The sequence below is a fragment of the Trichechus manatus genome, unplaced genomic scaffold (assembly GCF_000243295.1).
Source record: "Trichechus manatus latirostris isolate Lorelei unplaced genomic scaffold, TriManLat1.0 scaffold00006, whole genome shotgun sequence".
NCBI lineage: Eukaryota > Metazoa > Chordata > Mammalia > Sirenia > Trichechidae > Trichechus > Trichechus manatus.
The window spans coordinates 5,910,201-5,933,557 of record NW_004443942.1 but is presented as its reverse complement, the minus strand read 5'-3'; the positions used below and the strand labels follow the sequence as shown (position 1 = coordinate 5,933,557).

General features: G+C 36.8%; 1 protein-coding gene across 3 annotated transcripts in view; it reads right to left on the bottom strand.

Annotated features, from left to right (window-relative positions):
* Positions 1–23,357, bottom strand: part of FAR1 (fatty acyl-CoA reductase 1) — a 92,956-nt gene that overhangs the window by 30,204 nt on the left and 39,395 nt on the right. For all 3 annotated transcript variants that reach the window (XM_023737384.1, XM_023737388.1, XM_023737387.1), the window contains exons 3-4: positions 10,612–10,807; positions 861–1,036 (exon numbers count right to left, since the gene is read on the bottom strand). In XM_023737384.1, coding sequence (XP_023593152.1) covers positions 861–1,036; positions 10,612–10,800 — 365 coding nt within the window. In that variant the 5' untranslated portion in view covers positions 10,801–10,807. The remainder of the gene's footprint in view (positions 1–860; positions 1,037–10,611; positions 10,808–23,357) is intronic.

The following is a 23,357-nucleotide window of genomic DNA, read 5'->3' as shown; positions in this document are numbered from 1 at the left end:
TCGATTAAGGTTTACAGTTCTGTATTAGATAATGACAATATGAGGAATAATCTCAAAACTCTTTGTAATCAGAACTTAAAAACATTTTAAGGAGAAGGCTTTTAAGTAGTGTTGAAACTTAAGTCTACACCATCTTAACTGGCATAAGACCATACAATTAGATTAACATTATAAAAACCAACTTTGAACATACTATCAAAAAGAATGCTGTGAATTAAGCATCATTATTTAAAATGTATATCTGTTAGATTTTTTTTTAAATTTTTTTCCTGAAATGGCCATCTTAAAGAAAATCAAATTATTTTTTAAACTTTAAATTAAATATCCAATGTACCCTCCCCCACTAACCCTGTTACCAGAGTTTTAAAACAAAAACAAGGTATGACTCAAAGTTATAGACTGCTTTGTCTTATTCTGCAAAACCTGAGCCTACTTTTGTCTAATTTTGAGATGGACGTGATATGAAGTAGAAAAAAAAAGCTGGCGGGGTGTATGCTTCTGAAGGAATAGGAGAAGAAGGAAATAAACACTACTAGTTGTTAAGACACACATAACGCCTACCAAAGGTAAATGTCTCTTTCTTCTATTCCATACTTCCCATTTCTTGCCTCCTTCTTCCTTATTCACACGTTTAAATTCACAGCAACTTCTTCCAATAAACATACACTAGTTATCAAATGTTTTTTAAAGCTAAATTAAGAAGAGGAAGGAAATTCTCTAAACACCATATAGGACACTAAAAATCACTTAACATACGGTGAACGGATACAAATCATTTTCAAAATGACTAAAAAGCAGAATTAAAATCAGATGTTTAGAGTAACTATGAAGTTCAATATTATATAAATATCTGTACTTACCTTAAATTTTCATTAAACCTTACTGTAGCTGCACAGTGGAATATAATATTGGTAGAATCTATAATAATCTCTTTATCGTCTTCACTAAGAGCCAGTGTAGGTTGGGTGAGTTCACTCCTGATTGCTATAATTTTCTCTCTAAAATCTGGATATTCATCTCTCAGTCTGTCAAAGAGCTATCAAAAGGGAAAAAATATTTTAGGGCAGTATTTTTCAACTTTCTAAAACCATTATTACCCCCTCTTTACCCACTAAGGATCACTATTTTAAAAACTTAAACTATATAATTCCTAAATTTGCTATACTTAATTTCTATTTTTCTGTAGAGAAAACACTCTATGAGGCATATACTATTATCCCATTTTGTAGATGAAGAATCTGAGACACAGAGAGATTAACTAACTTGCCAAAGACACAGAGCTGGTAATCTGTGGAGCTGGATTTGAACTGTCCACACCTTTATTGATTAGATTACATCACCTCTCAGAATAGACTTAAGCAATACAAACATCAGGACAATGTTTTAAATGATTATTCTGATTTTTAAAATCTAGACCTTAATTTATCACTTCATTTTATTTTGGTCTTATTCTCTTTCAGTATATTAAACACTATAAGATTCACATTCTACCTAAAATCTTAGAATTTAAAAGAAAAAAAAAGTACACACGTTAAAGGGGAAAAAAAAGTTGGTAAGCAAATGTGCAGATTAGAAACTTGACAAACTATGTTTCTAACCTGCAAATTCAACATTCCTTAAATATATCCAAAGGAATAAATTTAGTTAGAGGATCAGCTGGATCACAAGATGATTACAGTGTAAAGGCATATTCAATTGTGAGTCAAACTTAATTTATTATCCCAGATTTTACAGAAGAACACTGATGCTACCTCCAGGTCACTACTCTATCATACTCTGACTCTCCATTTCATTTAAAGTTAATACTTGCAGATTAACCAAGGATTCTTAACCTGGGAAGAACGTCTACATAATATATTCCAGGGCTCACTTTCACCTTCCTAGATGACTTTAGTATATAACAGTCTTTCCCTACACCACTGCCAACTAGTGACTCCAATACTAATGTGTTCCTATACTAATTCAAAAAATATCTGCTAAGCATTTCATATTGGCCAGGTATCTTCTAGGCCCTGAGAAAACAAGCACATGGTCTTTGCCCTTATGTTGTTTAGAGTCTAACAGGAAAAACAAGACAAGTAAATTAAAATATAGTGTGGTAGTAATAGAGGTACGTTACAGTGTTATAAAATTGCATAGGAAAAACAACTAACCCAGCTTGGAATGACCAGACGTGGCTTCTCAGAGTAAATGACATTTAAGTGGGAGCAATGGTGAGCTACTGATGGATTTTAAGCAGGGAAGTGATATAAGCATGTTTATAATTAAAAGAGTGGTTTGGTTGCAATAAATTTTTGGATGCTTTTGCATCCTAAACCCACATGAAGAAGGATCATGGTCTGAACCAAGGTTAACAGTAGTAAGGATGAAAAGATATATACATATGAGAGATATTCAGGAAGTAGTATCAATAGGACTTTGCCAATGACTGGATTTGAGGGATAAAGAATGTAAGCTCCATGAGGGGAAGAACTGTACCTATTTTGCTCAGTATACAGGTCCTAGCTAGCATAGTGCCTGGCAATATGCAGGTGTGACAAACATTAGTTAGGTAAATAAATTCATTAGATTGAAAGTACCGGGAGAGAAAGAAGCGCAATTTTGGCAATACAAGTCCAGTTTTGTGAAGGTTGAGTTTAAAGTGCCTATGTGACACCCCAGAAGACAGGTCTAGTACAAGTGATTGGTTCTGTGGGTCTGGAGCTCAAGGGAGACAGCAAGCCTACTGATACAGATTTTACTAACCACACATGGGTAGTAACTAAAGTCCGAGGCGTAGAAGAGATCACTTGGGTAGTAGCAGTAATGAGAGCCCAAGGTCCAGACTATATGAAGCTTTATTTCCCGCCAAATCTATTTAAATACAACCATTCATCTCACACAAAAGAGAAAGTGCTAAGTAACCATCTAAATTGGACCTCATGAGAAGAAATCAAGGCCTAGAACAGAAACTTGAAGAACAGCAATATTTTAGGGACAAGCAAAGATATAGCGACCTGAGGAATGACCAGAAGAATACTTTCAAGAATTCATACTTCTTCATTCTCCTAGAACGCTAATGACCTTTAATTCTCCTTCGTATCACACATCTGCACCACATGATCATGCTGCTTCAAACCTGATCCTCTTCTTTTCTCTAAATACAATGTCTCTATTCAATACCTTCTTTTCCACAGCTTTTAACCTGCCAGTGCCCCAATCATTTAACCCATCCTACTTTACTAATCAGCACCTACTTTAATATACTTTATTCCCTTTCTAGAATTTACTTCATGATATCAACTGTTTTAATTCAACTCTCACCATCCAATGGAGTTTCTCTTGCTGAGACATTCCCGTAAGTCAGGGTTCTCATCCAGAGATGATTTTGTCCCTCAGGGGACATTTGGCAACGTCTGGGGACAATTCTGGTTGTCAAAAACTGGAATGGAGGAAGGGAAGGTACTACTGGTATCTAGTGGGTAGAGGTTAGGAGTGCTGCTAAACACCATACAATGCAAAGGACAGCCTTCCATAATAAAGAACTATACAGCCCAAAATGTCGATGATGTTGAAATTTAGAAACCCTGCTACAAGTCAGTGTCTCACTATGGTATATCCTTTTGGCCTATGCTCTTTATTCCTACTTCAAAATCATAGTAGGCCTTAACCTAACAAGTTTCTTACTCACTTCAAGTGCACACTCACTGCTACACACACAAAAAAAAGAACTGATTTCTACTGACTCACCAGCAGTGCTATTCATAATGGGGAATAAGAGGCCCTAGGATTAAGTGGTAGGGTGTGCACAGAGGAAACTGAAGCCACAAGATAAAATGACGTAATTTTATAAAGTATCAATCTTAATCAAATATTTGGGGGTGAAGCATTTTTATACTGAAAATAATGACCATATGTTTAGGCTAAAACATAAAACTTCAATGAAATCTCAGGCTTTAAGTAGAAAATGTTCATTTTCTTCTCAGACCAGACTTACTATGAAGGAAAAGTTTTAGAAACTTGCCCTGGAAGCCCCAGAAGAGATGTCCACATCTTTTACATTTCACTCAGGCCCTCAATTCCAACCAAGACACCAACTCCAATACCTTCCCCCATCCAATCTCCTCTTGACACTCTATTATTCTTCCTTCCAACCTACCTCTTATGAACTCTTTAGACCATGAGGTCCATTAAGGCAGAGAACCCATCTTATTTATCCCTGAATTCAATCCCCTGCACCTAGTGAGGTGCCCAGTACTGAGTAGGTTTAATAAATGTTCCCTGGAAATAAAAAATGAATTAAGAAACCCCTTACTCAGGGCAGGGGGTGATTAAAACATATCAATGCAAGTGGTTCATGATAAAATGCCAAGATGAGTAGATGAAGGGTGAAGTGGCAACGGAAAACACACATGCAGGCATTTTTATTTAGAATAAGCCTTGTGGTTTTATAGCTGCCTCCTTGACAATTCCCTTATTGTACGTTTTAAGGAAAACAAAGGATTCCAAAAGATTTCAACAAAGAATCAGGAAGAGAAACAGAAGTTAAGGAGACTAATTCAGACTATTCTGAACAGTTGAGTGTAACAATAATTTCTATATTTCTGAGAAAGGACCTTATATCCCAGGGTAAAAATAAATAAATAAAAGCAACATAATGAGGAATATATGCTGCATGGTGCCAAAGAACAGCTAAGGTGATACGACAATTCCAAAGTAAAGAACTATCAAAAAGGTATATGAAGTTCATTCAAAGTAAAAAGACTGGTTGGTTGTAGTGGAAGGGTTTTGCTAGTGTTTTGTTTGTTTTTAAAACAAGTCTGTAAGAATTTAGACATTTTAATAAGTATCATTCTCATTCCAAAATACATGCTATCATAGTAATTCCTTTTTGGGATATGCCTGCAGAGTCAGATTCCTAAGACGTACTAAAAATAAGCTCGCAGCTTTCCAGTCACACCTGTTTCTGACTCCACCTTCATTCTCCAAACCTTTACTGCCACACTTGGGTATAAATTACTTCAGGATGTTTGCAAAAGTCAAATCTTTCCTTAAAGTGGGACTATTTGCTCCTATTAGGGATATCCAAAAAAATGTGCCCGAGGTTATTCCCCAAATAGTCTGAGTAACAATGTCAGCCCTTAATCAGTGATTTTCAATGTGTGGTCTGGGAATCCCTGGGATTCTTTCAGGGAGTTCACAAGGTCAAAACTATTTTCATAATAAAACTGAGACTTTATTTGCATTATTTACTCTTATTCTCTCACAAGAATCCACAGTCTTCCAGAGGTTATACATTGTATGATAACATCATTGCTTTAATACCTAATGAAATGTGTGCTTGTATATTCTTGTGCTTTAAAAATTCCTCAGCTTTAATTTCTAAACTGTTAAATACCAATTTTTTTACAATATAACCCAAAACAACAAAACGTCTTTGAAGTCTTCATTAATTTTATAGAGAGTAAAGGGGTTCAGAGACCCAAAGTTTGAGAATTGCTGCCTTAAATAAAGAGAATCTTTCAACCTTTTTTGCAGATATGAAAAAGTACAGCCATTCCAACCAAAACCAAACTTGTTGCCATCGAGTGGATTCCGACTCATAGTGACCCGACAGGATGGGGTTGAACTGCCCCATAGGGTTTCCAGAAGCAGCTGGTGGATTCGAACTGCCAACCTTTTGGTTAGAAGGCGAGCTCTTAACCACTGTGCCACCAGGGCCCCAGTATAGCCATAAGGTAACAATATCACTTTGCCAATAAATTGTAATCAATCCACCCTTTGAAATAATTTGCTCAACAGTTATAATTAAAAGTCACCTGGAGAAAAGCTCTAAATTATATCATATTTTTCAAAATTGTCCTTATACTACTCTACCGAATAGTTTTCACTTTCAAAAGATATGGAAGACAGCTCAGTCCGTTTTATCAGTTCTAGGGGGAAAAAAAAAAAAAACCTTGAAAAATGAACCTTATATCTACCATCTGTTCAAGAGTAAATCCTTGAACAAGACTAGTTATTAAGTAGCTACCTTTATGTCAGTAAGAACTAAAATATTAATTCACCTTTTACTTTTAAAAATAAGTAGCCAGAAAGTTCATGAATAATTCTTTAAAAGTTTAAACTAGCTGTAATTTCTGATGTGTAGTTATGAGTATTCTTTAGTCTGAAGCCCTCTTCCTCAAGTCAAACAAGTGGAAATTAAAAAATAATAATAATAAACTAATAATTTTCATTGTATTTCAGAAGACAGAAACCTCTGGGGAAATGGGAGGGGTGCTGACAGGGGCACGGGAAGAACATTGTTGTCAGGTGCCGTCAAGCCGGTTCTGACTCATAGTGACCCTATATACAACAGAAAAAACACTGCCAGGTCCCACACCATCCTCACAATCCTTGCTATGTTTGAGCCTACTGTTGCAGCCACTGTGTCAATCCATCTCACTGAGGGTCTTCCTCTTTTTTGCTAACTCTCTACTTTACCACTGATGTCCTTCTCCAGGGAAGGGTCCCTCCTGATAACATGCCCAAAGTACATGAGATGAAGTCTCGCCATCTCGCTTCTAAGCAGCATTCTGGTTGTATTTCTCCCAATACAGATTTGTTCGTTCTTCTAGCAGTCTGTGGGAGATTCAATATTCTTTACCAACACCGTAATTCAAAGGCATTAATTATTCTTCCGTCTTCCTTATTCATTGTCCCGTTTTCACGTACATGAGGCAACTGAAAATACCATGGCTTGTGTCAGGCACACCTTAGTCCTAAAGATGGTATCTTTGCTTTTCAACACTTTAAAGAGATCTTTTGCAGCAGATTTGCCCAATGCAATACGTCATTTGATTTCTTGATTGCTGCTTCCATGGGCACTGATTGTGGATCCAAGGAAAATGAAGTTCTTAACAACTTCAATATTTTCTCCATTTATCATGATGCTGCTTATGGTTCAGTTGTGAGGATTTCTGTTTTCTTTATGTTGAAGTGTAATCCATACTGAAGTCTGTAGTCTTTGATCGTCATCAGTAAGTGCTTCAAGTCCTCTTCACTTTCAGCAAGGAAAGTTGTGTCATCTGCATATCACAAGCTGTTAATGAGTCTTCCTCCAGTCCCGAATGATGTGTTCTTCATATAGTCCAGCTTCTCGGGTTATTTGCTGAGCAGAGACTGAACAAGTAGGGTGAAAGGATACACCCCTGACGCACACCTTTCCGGATTTTAAACCATGCAGTATCCCATTGCTCTGCTCAAACAACTGCCTCTCGGTCTATGTACAGGTTTCCACATAAGCACAATTAAGGATTCTGGAATTCCCATTCTTTGCAATGTTACCGGTAATTTGTTATGATCTACACAGTTGAATGCCTCTGCATAGTCAATAACACACAGGGAAACATCTTTCAGGAATTCTCTGCTCGCAAGCAAGATCCATCTGACATTAGCAATGATATCCCTTGTTCCACATCCTCTTCTGAATCTGGCTTGAATGTGTGGCAGTTCCCTGAGGATGTACTGCTGCAACTGTTTTTGAATGATCTTCAACATACTTTTATTTACATTTGATATTAATGATATTGTTCAATAATTTCTGCATTCTGTTGGATCACGTTTCTTTGGAAAGGGCACAAATATGGATCTCTTCCAGTCGGTTGGTATCATGGATTGAATTATGTCCCCCAAAAAATGTGTGTATCAATTTGCTGGACCACGATTCCTGGTATTGTGTGATTTTCCTATATGTTGTAAATCCTGCCTCTATGATGTTAATGAAGGAGGATGGGTGGCAGTTGTGTTAGCAAGGCAGGACTCAATCTACAAGACTGGATTGTGTCCTGAGGCAATCTCTTGAGATATAAAAGAGAGAAGTGAGCAGAGAGACAGGGGAACCTTATACCACCAAGAAAGCAGTGCCAGGAGCAGAGCGCATCCTTTGGACCCAGAGTCCCTGTGTGGAAAAGCTCCTAGTCCTGGGGAACATTGATGAGAAGGCTGACAGAGAGAGAAAGCCTTCCCCTGGAGCTGACACCCGAATTTGGACTTTTAGCCTACTTGACTGTGAAGAAATAAATTTCTCTTTGTTAAAGTCACCGCTTGTGGTATTTCTGTTACAGCAGCACTAGATAACTAAGACAGTTGGCCAGCCAGCTGTCTTTCAAATTTCTTGGCACAGACGAGGGAATGTTTCCAGCATTGCATCCATTGGCTGAAACATCTCAACTGGATTCCATCAATTCCAGGAGCCTTGTTTTTCGAGTGCCTTCAGTGCAGCTTGGACTTCTTCCTTCAGTACCATGAGTTCTTGATCATACGCTAATTCCTGAAATGGCTGAGTGTTGACCAATTCTTTTTGGTACAGTGACTCTGTGTATTCCTCCCATCTTCTTTTGATGCTTCTTGTGTTGTTCATTTTTTGCCCATAGAGTCCTTAACTATTTCAACTAGAGGCTTGAATTTTTTTTTCAGTTCTTTCAGCTTTAGAAATGCCGAGCCTGTTCTTTCCTTTAGGTTTTCTAACATTAAAAAAGTATAACTAGCCATGTGAGTTATACAGTCACTAAGTAGCTATTAAAGGAGCAGTTTTTTTTCTGTTTTTTTTTTAAGTAATTCAGAGAAAAGTTTTCCTGGTGGAAATAAGAATTATTTTAAGCTTTCACATGGGAACAGAGTGAATTAACAAGGTAAATAGTGAAAACTAACAATTTCACAGAAAGGTAAATAGTTTTATTCTCTAAATCCCTATTAATAGTATTAAATGATTTCTTTTTAAAAGGGAAGTCTAATAAATAACTTATACCTCATTCTTAAAACCCTGTGGTCTAGGGTTACCTCTTTATAAGGGCAAAAAACATAAATAAGTAAAACGCAAATCCTTCACATATATCTGAAGCATTCCTTCTGAACAAAAGTTGTATTTGAATGGAAACCATTCTCACTATAGTGTAATTTTTCTTAATTCATCTTAAGTCATCACAGTGAATATGAGTTACCGTATTCTACTATAACTTTGTGATGTTAAGACAATTAAAATTTGTTAAAACAACCCCTGCACAGCACTACTATACAGATCTTATCTTGTCCGTTCTCTCTTAACTGTTCTCTGTTGTCACACTTCATCACTCCTAGTTTATCCATCCTAACCCGTAACTGACTCCTCCTCCTTCTGTGTGTTACCTCTGTTGTTCTCTGCCCTTCATCCTCTTCCTTTCCGCTCTTTTTCATCTTTTAATTTTTTCCCTGTTACGTTCGCCTGATTTGTCATTTGCCATTACCTTTAGGAAGTTAAGCTATTTTTCACTCCAGGTGTCCCAGCTTAAACTCTTAAACTAGTAAGTCAACCAACTCTAAAGACTACTTTTCTCATTGTACCACAAGGAACTTCCATCGTTTCTTACTTACTTTCTTATTTACACAGGAATTTGTTATTAGGTCGTCTGTGTTATCACCAACATTTATCAGCTAAATAATCACAGACAAAATTACAACCCCTTCGACTCACTGTCCACATATATAAAATGGGATATATAAACATCTACCCCTCATAGAGTATGAGCTGTGGGTTAGACTGTCAGGGTTCACAAACATTGGCTCTAACACTCACTAACTGTATGAGCTTGTAAAATGGGAATACTTCTAGTACCTCCCTCAAAGGGCTGTTGTGGTAATTAAAAGCATGTAAGGTGCTTTACACTGTGCCTCGCACAAGGTAAATACTCAAAGGTTAGTCACTATTACAACTTTATGGATCTCTATTGAAGAGCAAAACAAACTAGAACATGAAAATGTATTCATTGTTCATGTCTAATCAATTATTTATTCGTTTATTAACTCTAGACAGTTATTGTTAATCATATCTTTTGACATTTTTCAGCAATTCTTCAATTGCTGAGTGACTCACAGATTTCTGGTTTTGTTTTGTTTTTTTTTAAGCATAGATCATAGTGTTTCTAAAAGATTAAAAGGTACCTACTAGATACCTAATAACTGAAAAACTAAGCAGCTACTCTAGTAAACTTATGATCAATGAATGTCAGATATGTTCATTCATATTGAAAGAATTCACAAGCTTATGGTTGTGAAATAATTTCACTCCAGTTCATTTCCATTTTTTCACAGTAATACTTTCCTAAAGGTTCAAAACGTATGCTACATTCTTTCATTCTGTATTACCCCGTCATCATGTACCTTTCCATATAATGAGAACATGTGACGTATCTACCTCCTTACAGTTGTGAGGAGCAAGTTGTGCTTACAAATTTTAAAGTGTTATCAAAGCATAGTATGTCATAGCACAGTAGGTAGTTCAAAACTACCTCTTAATTATTATTCTAAAGACTATTTAAAATATCTAGTAATTATAAATAATCTTCCTCAAATGTTCTAAAACCACACTTTAAATATATACCTTATGATAATCTACAACTTGTTATACAATTTTGCCCATCATAGAGGAAAGCGTATGTCTCCTACTGATCAGAAGTCACAGCCAGTTTATTGCCATGCTGCAGGAACTCCAGCTTACCTTTTTTTTCCCCCCAGAATACTGGAGAAATATACCAAACTGCTGATAAGTACACTGATAATTATACCCAGAAACACATACTTTTTTCTCCCCTCCAAATGATCATTTTCCACACTTACCTTGCCACTAATGACTTCTTCTACTCGCTCTTGGGGTGTTTGTTCAGCTTTCTGCCTCACCAGAACATACACTGAATTCACCTTAGGACAAGACCTCAGCAACTTCTCCAGAAGCACCTTCCCTAGGAAGCCAGTAGCTCCAGTGAGAAGGACATTTTTGCCTTCATAGTATTCTGGGATTGAAATCATTATGATCCTAAGAAAAACATGGCAAATAAGCATTAGTTCAAAGATTTCTATTATTCTTAACTACTGAATATCTCTTGGTAATCAAATAAGTATTTTAAAGGACAAGCATAAATCAAAGATGAATGTTAACAAATGAGAACTCTAACTTCTGGTTCATTGTAGTAAGGTAGAAAGAACAAGAAACTGCAACAATGACTTCTAATCCCTGTGCTTTTCCCCTGGATCGCTTCAGATAAGTCATTCACCTTCTCTGGGCTTGAGTTTCTTCAGTTCGGTTTGTACTAAATGGTCTCCAAAAATCCCTTCCAGCATTAAGAATTCAAATCTTCATTTAAACCTCAGTTAAACTCTGGACAGAACTGAATAGTGTTTCTCTGCCTCCAAAGGGATTTATAACACTGAATAGAGGTCAGCAGAAAGAGTAAGACTCTACTGCCTAGCTTGTATAACACAGCTCGGTATCATGTTCACCTATCACCACCGGATGAAACAAGAAGAGGTAACACCAAGTTCTTCTTCCTACATGTTTGTTAATGACAATATATTCAGAATGTGCTTAAATCTCCCATTTAAAAAAGTCATAGTAAGAAATACATGGGCCGACTTAACCTCCTTACCCAAATACCACTGAAACAGCAGGAAAGGTATATTAAGATAAGGAATAAACAAAAGGACCATGATGAATGAAAATAAAGAATATGCAGGATTCATGCAATGTCACTACATAAAACTCAAATACATTCAAAACCATGTTTTTTATTGTTTAGAAACACACATACAAACATAATATTAACAGATGAATGATAACGACTAAAATACAATCAGAGAAGAGAATAAGGAGCTTCAATTGCATTTATAATGTTTCAGTTAAGCTGAGGAGTAGATACGTGCACTTTGTGACGAAATTTTTCTTAAAAAAGAAAAAATCCTAACAACCTAAGAACAAGAAGTAGTACCACTGACAAGCAAAAAATAAAGAACAAGAATACTTATTATTTTTAGAAGAAATAGTTGAGACTCAATTGACAGAGAAGCCATAGCAGAAGAGACAGCAACCCAAGCAAAACAAGCATAGGAAAGGACTATAAGGAGGCAAGGGCTGTCCTTGCCAGTCCCCTAAATAGAACCTGGGAGAAAACGCCAAGCTCAGGATCAAGAAGCTAGATTAAAGCGTAGGGAAATCAAGGTAATTAAAGGACAGCTCACGGAACACCAGAGCCACTCATGACAGTCTTACTTCCTGTACCAACTTTGGCTCCCAGGCTTAGCATCCAGATCTGCTTAAGAAAATCATCCAGCATGGGTGCCAGGGACAAAAGAGAAGCAGGGCTGAACCTAAGGTTGACCCAAATGTCCACACATTAAGGGGCAGGGAGTATAAGGACAAAGGAAACAAAAACAAGCACACACACAAAACAGTCATTATAGCACTCAGCCCCCAGAATAAATAAAAATCTGACATTTACAGGTCCTTAGCCTTCTGTTACGTAGAGCTCTCAATCAGCAAGCCCATTTGACGAAAAGCTCTGGGAACCAATATCAGGTACTAAAATCAACCATCCTAGTCCTTCGTAAATATGAATAACCAAGAATCACTAGGGTACAGTAAAACCTGTGAAAGGGAACTTGTATAAGGCAGAAACCTATCAGAGAAGGAAAATTCAAGTATTTTCCACTAAAATGAGTGATAATGCACCCTGTCAAAGGCGGAAAACTTGCGAGACTTGGAAAAACAAGGCAGTCCCATCGAGTTCTGGCTCTCACAGGTTTCAGTGTATTTAAGAAATACCAAAAACATTAAGAAGGACCAAAATACAAAGCAACAGAAACAACCCCAAAGGAAATCAAGATCGTGAAAATCTTAAAGACAACTTAAAATTCTAATAAATATTCTCCAAGCCATTCACAAGAATACTGCATCTATAAAATCATAACAAACTACTATGAAAAAGAAGCAAAGAATAAGAAAGTACTTGGAAATTAGAAACTCAATGTACATAGAAAATTCATAAATTATTAGAATTAAGTAAATTTAACAAGGTTACTGGATAGAACGTTACTACAGAAACAAATATATTTCTATATATCAGCAACAAACAGAAAAATTAAGTAAAAAATACAAAACTATACCATTTACAATACCAGGAAAAATGCCAAAAAAAAAAAAAAGGAAAGAAATCTAAAAGATATATAAGACCTCTACTCTGAAAACTCCAAAATAGTGACAGAAATTAAACAACACCTAAATAAATGGAAGGATATACTATATGCCCAGATTGAAAAACCTGATATTGTAAAGATGTCAACTCAACATCCTTAGAGTCAATACAATCCCAATCAAAATCTAAGTTGTTTTTGTGAGTCTGTACAGAAATGGGTAGATTCTAAAATGTTTATGGAAATACTAAGGGTCAAGAATAGCAAAGGCCAACATGAAGAACAACAAAGGTGGAGGACTTACTTTACTATATATCAAGATTTATTATAAAGCTATGGAGATGTGGTACTGGGCCAAGAAGGGAATGGTGCTCAATCAACTGGATAGCCATATAGAAAAAAAATAAACGTTGACTTGTACGTCACACCATACACAAAAATGAATTCCAGGTAAACTGTAGATCTAAATATAAAAGGTAAAACAATGAAGAGTTTCTAGAAGATAAGACAGGAGAACATCTCTATGACTTGGGGAAGGCAAACATTTCTTAAATACCTTTTGAGATTTTTCAGCAAGAAGTGCGAACCAAAAAGGAAAATACTGATAAAATGGACCACACTAAAAAATTAAGAATTCTGTTCATCCCAAGACATCACTAATAAAGAGAAATGGCAAGTTAGAGGAAAAGATAGTTGTAATATGTATAATGACAACAGATTAATATTCAGAATATGTAAAGAACTACAAATCAATAAGAAGACATATAAGCCAATAGAAAAATGGGCAAAGCTAGAACAGATATAGTAATAAGGAGGGTATCCAAATGGCTTTACAAAAGAGGATCCAAATGGTCAGTCAGTACATGAAAAGGGGATCAACTTCATTAGCTATCAAGAAAGTGCAAATTAAAACCACAATGTGAGATTTCACTATATCAAATGAAAAAGACAAACAATATACAATACTGGTAAGAACACAGAGCAAATGGAACTCTCATTTCCTGCTGGACAAAGTATAGATTGATAACAACACTTAGGAAAAATGTATTGCCTACAAAGGCTGAGCACTCACATGTTGTATGACCTAGCAATTTCACACCTAATTATATACCTAACAGAAACGAGTAATATGTTCACCAAACACTCATGAACAAGAATGCGCAGAGCAGCACTATTCATATTGGCCCCAAATTAAAACAGCCCAGCGTTCATCAACAGTATATGTATAAACTGTTATATACTATATCCATACAACGGAATACTATACAACAATGAAAATGACAAAGCTATCACTATACACAACACAGATGGATCTCACAAAGAGAAAACTGAGTCAAAGAAGCAAGGTACAAAAAATATGTACTATATGATGCCATTTATATAAAGTTCAAAAACAGCAAAACTCATCTTTGATTCAAAGTCAAGACAATGGTTTCCTGTGGAGAAGAAATAGGATACTGATAATGTTTTTTGTCTGGATGGTTCATTTTTTAAAAATTCATCAAGTTGTATGCTTAGAATTTATGAGCTTTCTAACTTAATATATGTTATGCTTTAATAAAAAGTTTACTTTTAAAAAATAAAAACAAACAGCATGACCATATATCTTGGTTTGCCTGGAACAAGCCTTATTTATGCCTGCTACCCCAGCTTAATTCTGAATACAGCCTCCTCTCATTCTCAAAAGCATACCCGTTACCAATTGTCGACAAGTTAATTCCGACTCATAGTGACCCTAAAGGACAAAGGAGAACTGCCACATAGGGTTTCCAAGGATGTAATCTTTACTGAAGCAGACTACCACATCTTTCTCCTGCGGAGCAGCTGGTGGGTTCAAACCACTGACCTTTCAGTTAGCAGCCGAACACTTTAACCACTACACTACCAGGACTCCTTCAAAAGTGTACAAGTGTGGACAATAAATTATATGGTCACCCTGATTATAACTTGCTTCAGGTCTGAAACCAGTCAAGGTTTCAATAACTGAAAGCCTATTTAAAACTATGGAGCATTAAAATTAAAATATTAATGATCTGATATGGGAGACAGAGAAAAATTTCATATCAATACACCTAACAAACTGGGTAGGTATTAACACTTACTAGAAATTCGCTAAATACATGTTAAACACAGTATCCTGAGAACATGACCTAGAACCAGCTATCTAATTCTCTAAGCTTCATTTTCTTTGTATGTAAAAATTTATTCAGGCATAAAGGGAAATGAAGTTCTGAAGCATGCCACAACATGGATGAACCTTAAAAACATTACAGTAAGTGAAGTAAGTCAAATACAAAAGAACAAATATAGTATGGTCTCACTTATATGAAATATTTAAAATAGGCAAAAACATAGACAAAAGTAGATTAGTGGTTACCAGGGCCAGAGGGGAGGGGAGAATAGAGAGTTATTGCTTCATTGGTACTGAATTTTGGTTTGGGGTTATGAAAAAGTTTTGGAAATAGTGAATGATGGTTACACAACATTGTGAATATAATTAATGTCACTGAACTGTACACTTAAAAATGGCAAATATTTTGTTACATGTATTTTATGACAATAATATTTAAAAAAAATTTATTCAACAAATATTAAGTACCTACTAGGTATCATGCAAGGAGCCCTGGTGGTGCAATGGTTAAAGCACTCAGCTGCAAACCGAAAGGTCAGCAGTTTGAACCCACCAGCCACTCCCTGGCAGGAAAGACCTGGCAATCTATTCCTGTAAAGATTTCAGCCTAGGAAACCCTATGAGGCAGTTCTACTCTGTCCTATAGGGCCGCTATGAGTTGGAATCAGCTCCGTGGCACACATCACCAATAACAGATATCATGCATCAGAAAGTTTTCCATAGATGTACATATGAATTTAAGATAGAAAAAGATAGTTTTTTCTTTAACAATTGAGAATTTATAGTCTGAATATAATACATGTGATCAGTTCAACCCTAAAAAGAAGAAAACACAATAACTTTCTTTCCTCATTTATCAGGACATCTATCGATGCCTCTAAAGAACAAATCTATTAACATCAAAGAGCAGAAAATTTTTATCAAACTTAATTCTCTCTCCTCAAGCTTAATAGTATAAAAATTGCTTGCTAAGAGAACTGTAGAATGAAACTACTTACCAGTCTCAGGTAACTAGCTCAAAGCTAAGCTGGGTATATATTTACATGTGATTTTATACTACTAGAATGACATATAAGCTTTTCTTCATGTAGGAAAAAACAGCATTCTCACAACCTCTGCCTTATCAAGATGCCACCAAAAACTTGACAAGCACTGAGTATATTTAAACTCTTATCTCTAGGTCCTGACTCCCCCATCTAACCAATTTACTTTCCCCAACTAACTTATTGGCAAAGTCAATAAAAATGAGAATTCTTAACAGAAGTCCAGACTTGTCACATCTTCCACATAGTCCTGCCAGTGTAGCCAGAAGCTACTGGAAAAGAAAAAGACAGAAAAAGAATGCCGCCAAAGCTTCCAGAGCATGCTGCTTCAACTCCTATTGTGTGATTCTACTACCCAGCAAGATCTCTAAAGGTCTTATCATTGTTGAAAAGTAGCTTCAGCACTGCAATACTGATAAAAACCAGCAGCATTATCGTTTGCATGCATGGGGATAGTTAAATGTGATTTATATTTCTTTTCACTGTGCTTGAGTTGCCTTAGGAAACATCACTGGCAATGGCAGCTACATATTTTCTCCAAAAAACACCTTATTCTTTGGTTCACAAATTAAAGAGGGACAAATATTACCAAATCTCACCATTACTTTCAAGGAATTCACTTAGGCTTACTTGACAAAGTGGGTTTCCCAGTGGCTGTAAAAATTATTATTGTCATATATTTGCATTTATAATTAAAGTAAGTGTAATTTATAATTACACTTGTGAAGAGTTCAAATCCAAACACTGTTACTTAGAAGCCATGAGACTCTAAGATAAAACTATTACTCTGAACCTGTTTCCTTATCTCTAAAAGCATGTGCAGGTTTTATCAGGGGCAAATAAAAAGGCTACAGCCTGAAATGGCCACAAGTGGAGAAACCAGAAAGAACTTACTATTACCCCACCCCATATAAACTGCACCCTTGTAACATAATTGTATTCTCTTAATAAATGTCCTAATATTAGCGGAAGGCTAATCAGGTTGTCTCATTTAGTTTTAGAAACTTGGCTAAGATAAATGATTAAAGACAAGATCCTCCCTTTCTCATTTTCGACTTTAAGAGTTCTTTAGCAGACAATGTAGTTAAAATGAGATTCCAATAACCAGAAAACCACAAAAATCTAGCATTAAAAAATGGCAGCTTTTTAGTACCAAGAAATAGGAATTCCTTTGCCTGTATTAGAGCTAAAAACCCAACCTAATTAAAACTTTTAAAATAATTTCTGCTGGTTGTTGCAGACACTTACTTGCTAAACAGAAAGATAAACATAAAGGTGTATGGAAAGTGGGGAATAGGGGGGAGGATGGAATGAAGGGCAATTCCATGGGCCAGGTAGAATAAGATCGAAGTTTTACAGAAGACTCACCAGTGATGAGAAAAGATACATAGTAAAGGGAAGAAAGGAAAAGAAAAATCTATGCAGCACAAATGGTATCTCTCATGCTTTCAGATGCAATTTTCCACAAGTCTCTTTAGTAACCTTTCTTGCCTAATGTCACTCAGCACACATATGTGGCACAGTCAAATTTGAACCAGTATCTTCTAACTAAATCTCATATTTATAGAGGGCACAAAAAGTTTCTACTTGTTCTTCAATGAGGTAAAGGCATCAACTCATGGATACTGAGTGCACAGCACTTAAAGAGAAGTTCAGAGAAAGTGAGGGGGTTAGCATAGATGATCTCAAAGGTCTTCCTTCCCAGTTCTAACGTTCAGTGATTCACTACAGGAGAAAATGAACAGCATTCATCACTACAGGGTCTTCTTGGCTTTTACTTATTGCATAAAATAGCAAGAATCTGTTCCACAGAAAATTTTAACATATGAAATAAGGTGAATTCTAGCTCAAGAATCCTTAAGATTCCACATGATTCCACAATGAAAGCTGATGGGCCAAAGTGGCAACAAACTGTTAACTGGTTGAGATAGACTCTTAAAGGGTTAAAATTCAAAGGCAATTAGACTTTACCAGGAATTCCCTGAGGACCATTTCCAGAGGCATCCAATAAAAGAGCTAAGACAAGGGATCTATTGTGAAACTTAGAACCTGACTCACAAAACCATCTGGGTGGACTTAATTACTGCCACTATCAATTGACATAAAAAAAGACATCATTCTCAGGTTAAGAAATAAGCAGATATCAAGAGTCAGTGGTTTTATTTCCAACCACTCCCTAACAATCCACTGAGAGACCTTATCTAGTTAGAATAAAAATCCCAAGGCAGTGAAGGTAATAAGATAAGCTAAAAGACAAAAAGCTCTGGGGTCTTGTTTAAAATTAAAAACAAAATTCTAACTTGTTTCTACAAATATTTATACTAATGTAATCCTATGCATTATATTGGACTTAATACCTTGGAAACAGGTAATGTACTTAGGTACATTGGACAAACATAATGAGCTATTAGGAAACTAAATCTTTAGTGAAGCCTATTTTCAGTACTGTATGGAAATCAGGCCCTCCTATAAATTGCTTCCTGCTAAATAAGGTAGGTCCGTTGTGGAAACAAGTCTTTCAGATAACCCAATGCTATGATGCAGTGGAAAAAAGCACTTGGGCTCTGAGTCCAGCAAGCCTGGGTTGTAATCCAAGCTTATCCATTTACCTTGGGTGAACTTACTTAACCTTTTTGGTTCTGTAGTTTCCTTATCTCTAAAATACAGATAATATACCCACCCACCTCCTTCCAAGGAGCGCTGGTGGCACGGTTAAGCACTTGGCTGCCAACTGAAAAGGTCAGCGGTTCAAACCCATTAGCTGCTCTGTGGGAGAAAAATGTGGCAGTCTGCTTCCGTAAAGATTACAGCCTTGGAAACCCTATGGGACAGTTTTACTCTGTCCTATAGGGTCGCTATGAGTCAGAATTGACTTGATGGCAATAAGTTTGGTTTCAGTTTTCTACCTCAGCATTTGTGTGAAATTTAAATGTAGGTGACACACAAAAGACTAGGCCCACAATTACATTTCCTCATTCATCTTTCCTTTATGTCAGTAATTCTTAGTATGGTCTGTCAACTGTCAGTCTGATCTGCAATATTACAGTCTAAAAAATTGCAATGGTCCTTATTATATGTTGAATTGTGTTCCTCAAAAAGGTATGTTGAAGTCCTAACCCCTGGTACCTGTGAACATTACACTGTTTGGAGACAGGTTCTTTGAAGATGTTATAAATTAGATTAACATGAGGTTATACTTGAGTAGTTGTTGTTAGGTGCCGTCAAGTTGATTCCAACTTACAGCGATCCTATCGGACAGAGCAGAACTGCCCCATACGGTCTCCAAGGCTGTAATCTTTATGGAAGCAGACTGTCACATCTTTCTCCTACAGAGCCACTGGTGGATTCGAACCATAGACCTTTTGGTTAGCAGCCAAACACTTTAACCACTGCATCACCAGGGGTCTTTATACTGAAGGAGGGTAGGTCCTAAACCTCTATGCTTGGTGTCCTTATAAAAGGGAAGACAAACAGAGACAGGGAAAAGAGGAAGGACACCATGTGACACTACAGCTACAAGCCAAGGAATACTTGGAGCAACAAGTAGCTAGTAAAGAGGCATGGAACAGATTTCTCTCCGAGCCCTCAGAAGGAATCAAAATAGCCATTATTCGGACTTCCAGCCTCCAGAAGTGTGAGACAATAAATTTCTTTCTGTTACGAGCCACCCGATTTGTGGTGTTTTATTACAGCAGTCCTAGGAAACTAGTACAGGGTCTTTGCAGATATAATCAAGTTAAGATGAGGTCAGACTGGCGTCCTTATAAGAAAAGATAGAGACAGAGAGAATGCTATGAGATGACAAAGGCAGAGACTGGAGTGGTACGTCAACAAACCAATGAACACCAAGGATTGCCAGCAACACCAGAGGCTCAGAGAAAGGCATGAAACAGACTCTCCCCTAGAGCCTTCAGAAAGAGAGCACGGCCCTGCCTTGATTTCTGTCTTCTGGCCTCCAGAACCATGAGACAAATTTCTATTGTCTTAAGCCAACCAGTTAGTGGAAATTTGTTATGGCAGCCCTAAGAAACTAATACAATCCTTTTTTTCTGGAGAAAATCATTTACTTGTAAGTTTTAGACTAGGAAAAAAAGTTGTCTATTTTTTTTAAATTACTAAAGTAAGACTGTACTTACTGCCATATTCTGCACTAGCAGCTGCACTAGACACTGCTATATTCACATGCATATACTGTACACCCATTTTTTAGGTCCGATAAAGACAACTGACAAGTCATACTTACTTACTGGCTGAAAGAAGGGTTAACAAGACTTCAAATGCTTCATGAGGTAGGACACCAGGCTATCGCCTCAGGGTAGTTTTATTAGAAGCAATATACCCAGATAAACCCTCTACCATGTGGTTCTCAAACTTGGAGATGAAAGTGTGGAACAACCAGAGCTCTCATGACACTACTAGTACAGCAGAAATGGGTATAATCACTTCGGAAAATGACCTTGCAATTTACTCTCAGGAAAATATTCAACCAAAATACAAACATAAACAGGCACCAAAAGACATGAACAAGAAGGTTCACAGAAGTACTATTTGCCAACAGCTTCAAAGTGAAAATAATCCAAATATCCATCAACAGTAAAATGGATTAATGGCATATTGGAAACACAAATTCTATACAGCAATGAAACTGAAAGAACAATCAAGTATTAGCCAAAGAACTCATATGCAAAAAGATACATCCTCAGTATCACTGAATTGTACACATAGAAACTGTTGAATTGATGTTTGTTTTGCTGTGCATATTCTCAACAAAAATAAAATAAAATTATTTAAAGAAAAATAGTTTAGCTTAACTAGTAAAGAATGCCTGCCTTGAGCATTATGCTTTTTTAGGATCTAACTATACAAGATCAAAGTTACAACTGCAAATGGAAAGACTAGATAGGAACCTTAGGGGGCAGTGAGTTTATGTCAACGGGGGGAAAACAACTCAGAAAAGGAGGGGGAGAATGGTTGCACAACTCAAAGAATGTAATCAATGTCACTGAACTGTACATGTAGAAACCTGAATTGGTGTATGTTTTTGCTGTGTAGGTTCTCAACAACAAAATAAATTATATTAAAAAAAAAAAAAGGTACATCCTGTGTGATCCCATTTATATGAAGTTCAAATGTAAGCAACACGAATCTAGGCGTTAGAATCAAAATAGTGGTTACTGGAGAGGAGGGACTGGGATGGGGTACAAAGTGAGGCTTCTGAGGAACTAATAATTTCTATTTCTTGACCTGAGTGTGATTACATGAGTGAGTTCACATTATGATTATTCACTGATGAGGCTGTATTTGTGAACTTTTCTGTATTACACTTCAAAGGTTTTTTTGTTGTTTTTTAAAGATGTCCTTTCCTACATCATTAAAAGTTTTTTGTTTTTTTTTTAATGCCTTTTCTGGGCCTCACCATCAGTCTTAAATAGTATTTCTACAGGGACTCCCCCAAATTTAAGAATCCCAGTTGATTCTAAGGTAGGCTGCTTGAGGACCACACTTTGGGAAGCACTGCCTACCCCACTTTCAAAGTAAAATGAAAGAAATAACACAACATGATTCAAAACAGTCTTTGCTAGCCCCAACCTGTCTAGTTCAGGTATTGAAGAACTTTACCCTGAAGGCTGAGCCCCATCCATTCCCTGAACTAAGAAGAAAAGACTTGGCAGAGCTTTAAAACCCAAAAAAACCCCATTGCCATCAAGTCAATTCCAACTCACAGCCACCCTATGGGACAGAGCAGAACTGTCCCATAGGGTTTTCAAGGCTGTAATCTTTATGGAAGCAGACTGCCACATCTTTCTCGCGAGGACCAGGTGGTGGGTTCAAACTGCGAACTTTTCAGTTAGTAGCCAAGCACTTTAAACACTACACCACCAGGGATCCTTGGCAGAGCTTTAACATGGATACTTCAGAAGCTCATCTGGGACTTAACAGATTCCAGATTTAAGGCAGCAGGCTAATCTAGGTTCCACACTGCAGTGAAATCAGGCTGGAACCTAGAATAGTCTGCTACCTTAAATCTGGAATCTGTTAAGCCCCAGATGAGTTTCTGAGGTATCCATGTGCTCAAAGAGCTGCAGTTTATCCCCTATTCTCATAGTAAGGAGGAAGGACAACAAACTACCCCTTGAGAGCTAAATCCTGCATAGCCGTTTTTTTTTTTTGTGTGTGTGTGGTAAAATTTTTACTGGAACACGGCCTCATGAACTGCCTGTAACGACATTGGTACTACAACAGCAGGGCTGAGTGGTCACGACAGAAACTGTATGGTCCACAAAGCCTAAACTATCTGACTTGACCCTTTACAGAAAAAGTATACGAACCCTTGACCTAGACCAAGATCCTGAGTTTCTGTTCCAATTCCTGGATTGCACTCTGATTCTCTACTGGGTCTCGAACTCTGACCTAAACCCTATTCCTCTTGGCTGAACTCTTTACAATCGGCCTAGCTGTCACCAGTCCCCTCTCCCCATAATCTATCCCTAAATCTATATAGCCTCTAATTGGAAATTCTGTTTCAATTCATAAATTTCCCTCTTAAAGTGATGAATAAAGTCATATCCAAAGACCCCTGGCTCCACTTCTTCCACGCACAGAATCCCACACCTCAGCTATTTTTACCAGTCTAATTTAGAACCAAGTTCATAACAAACCTCCACCTGCCCACAACACATTCATAAATGTTCACTTGTATAACCTCCTCAAGAGGCTACAGCCGTTTACAGCAAGTGGAGTGCCTCTACTAGTACTTCCCAAACTTTAATGTGTATGTGAATGACCTGGAGACATAGTTAAAATGCAGGTTCTGATTCAGTGTTCTGGGATGGGCCCGAGATTCTTCATTTCTAAAAGTCCTTAGTGATGCTAGGAACCATACTCTGAATGGCAAAGCTCTACTAGACTCACTCCCATTGCTAGCTCACCACTGAGGCCCAATGTTCCAACGACTATATAATAATCTGTAATAATCTGTTTTACCCAATGAGACAAATGAAAAGGAAGAAAGACAACATAAAAAATATTTTCCCTTTCTCTCTCTCTCACATACACACCTTTACAAATTATACACCCATGGTTTCTGACATAAAATGTTATGTTTCAAAATGCTAAAATTGGAATTCTCCCAATACAGAAAAGGGAGTATATCACATCAAAGACAAAGAACCAATTACTGTAATATAGAAAGCACATCTGTAATCTAATAAGAAAAAGACCAACAA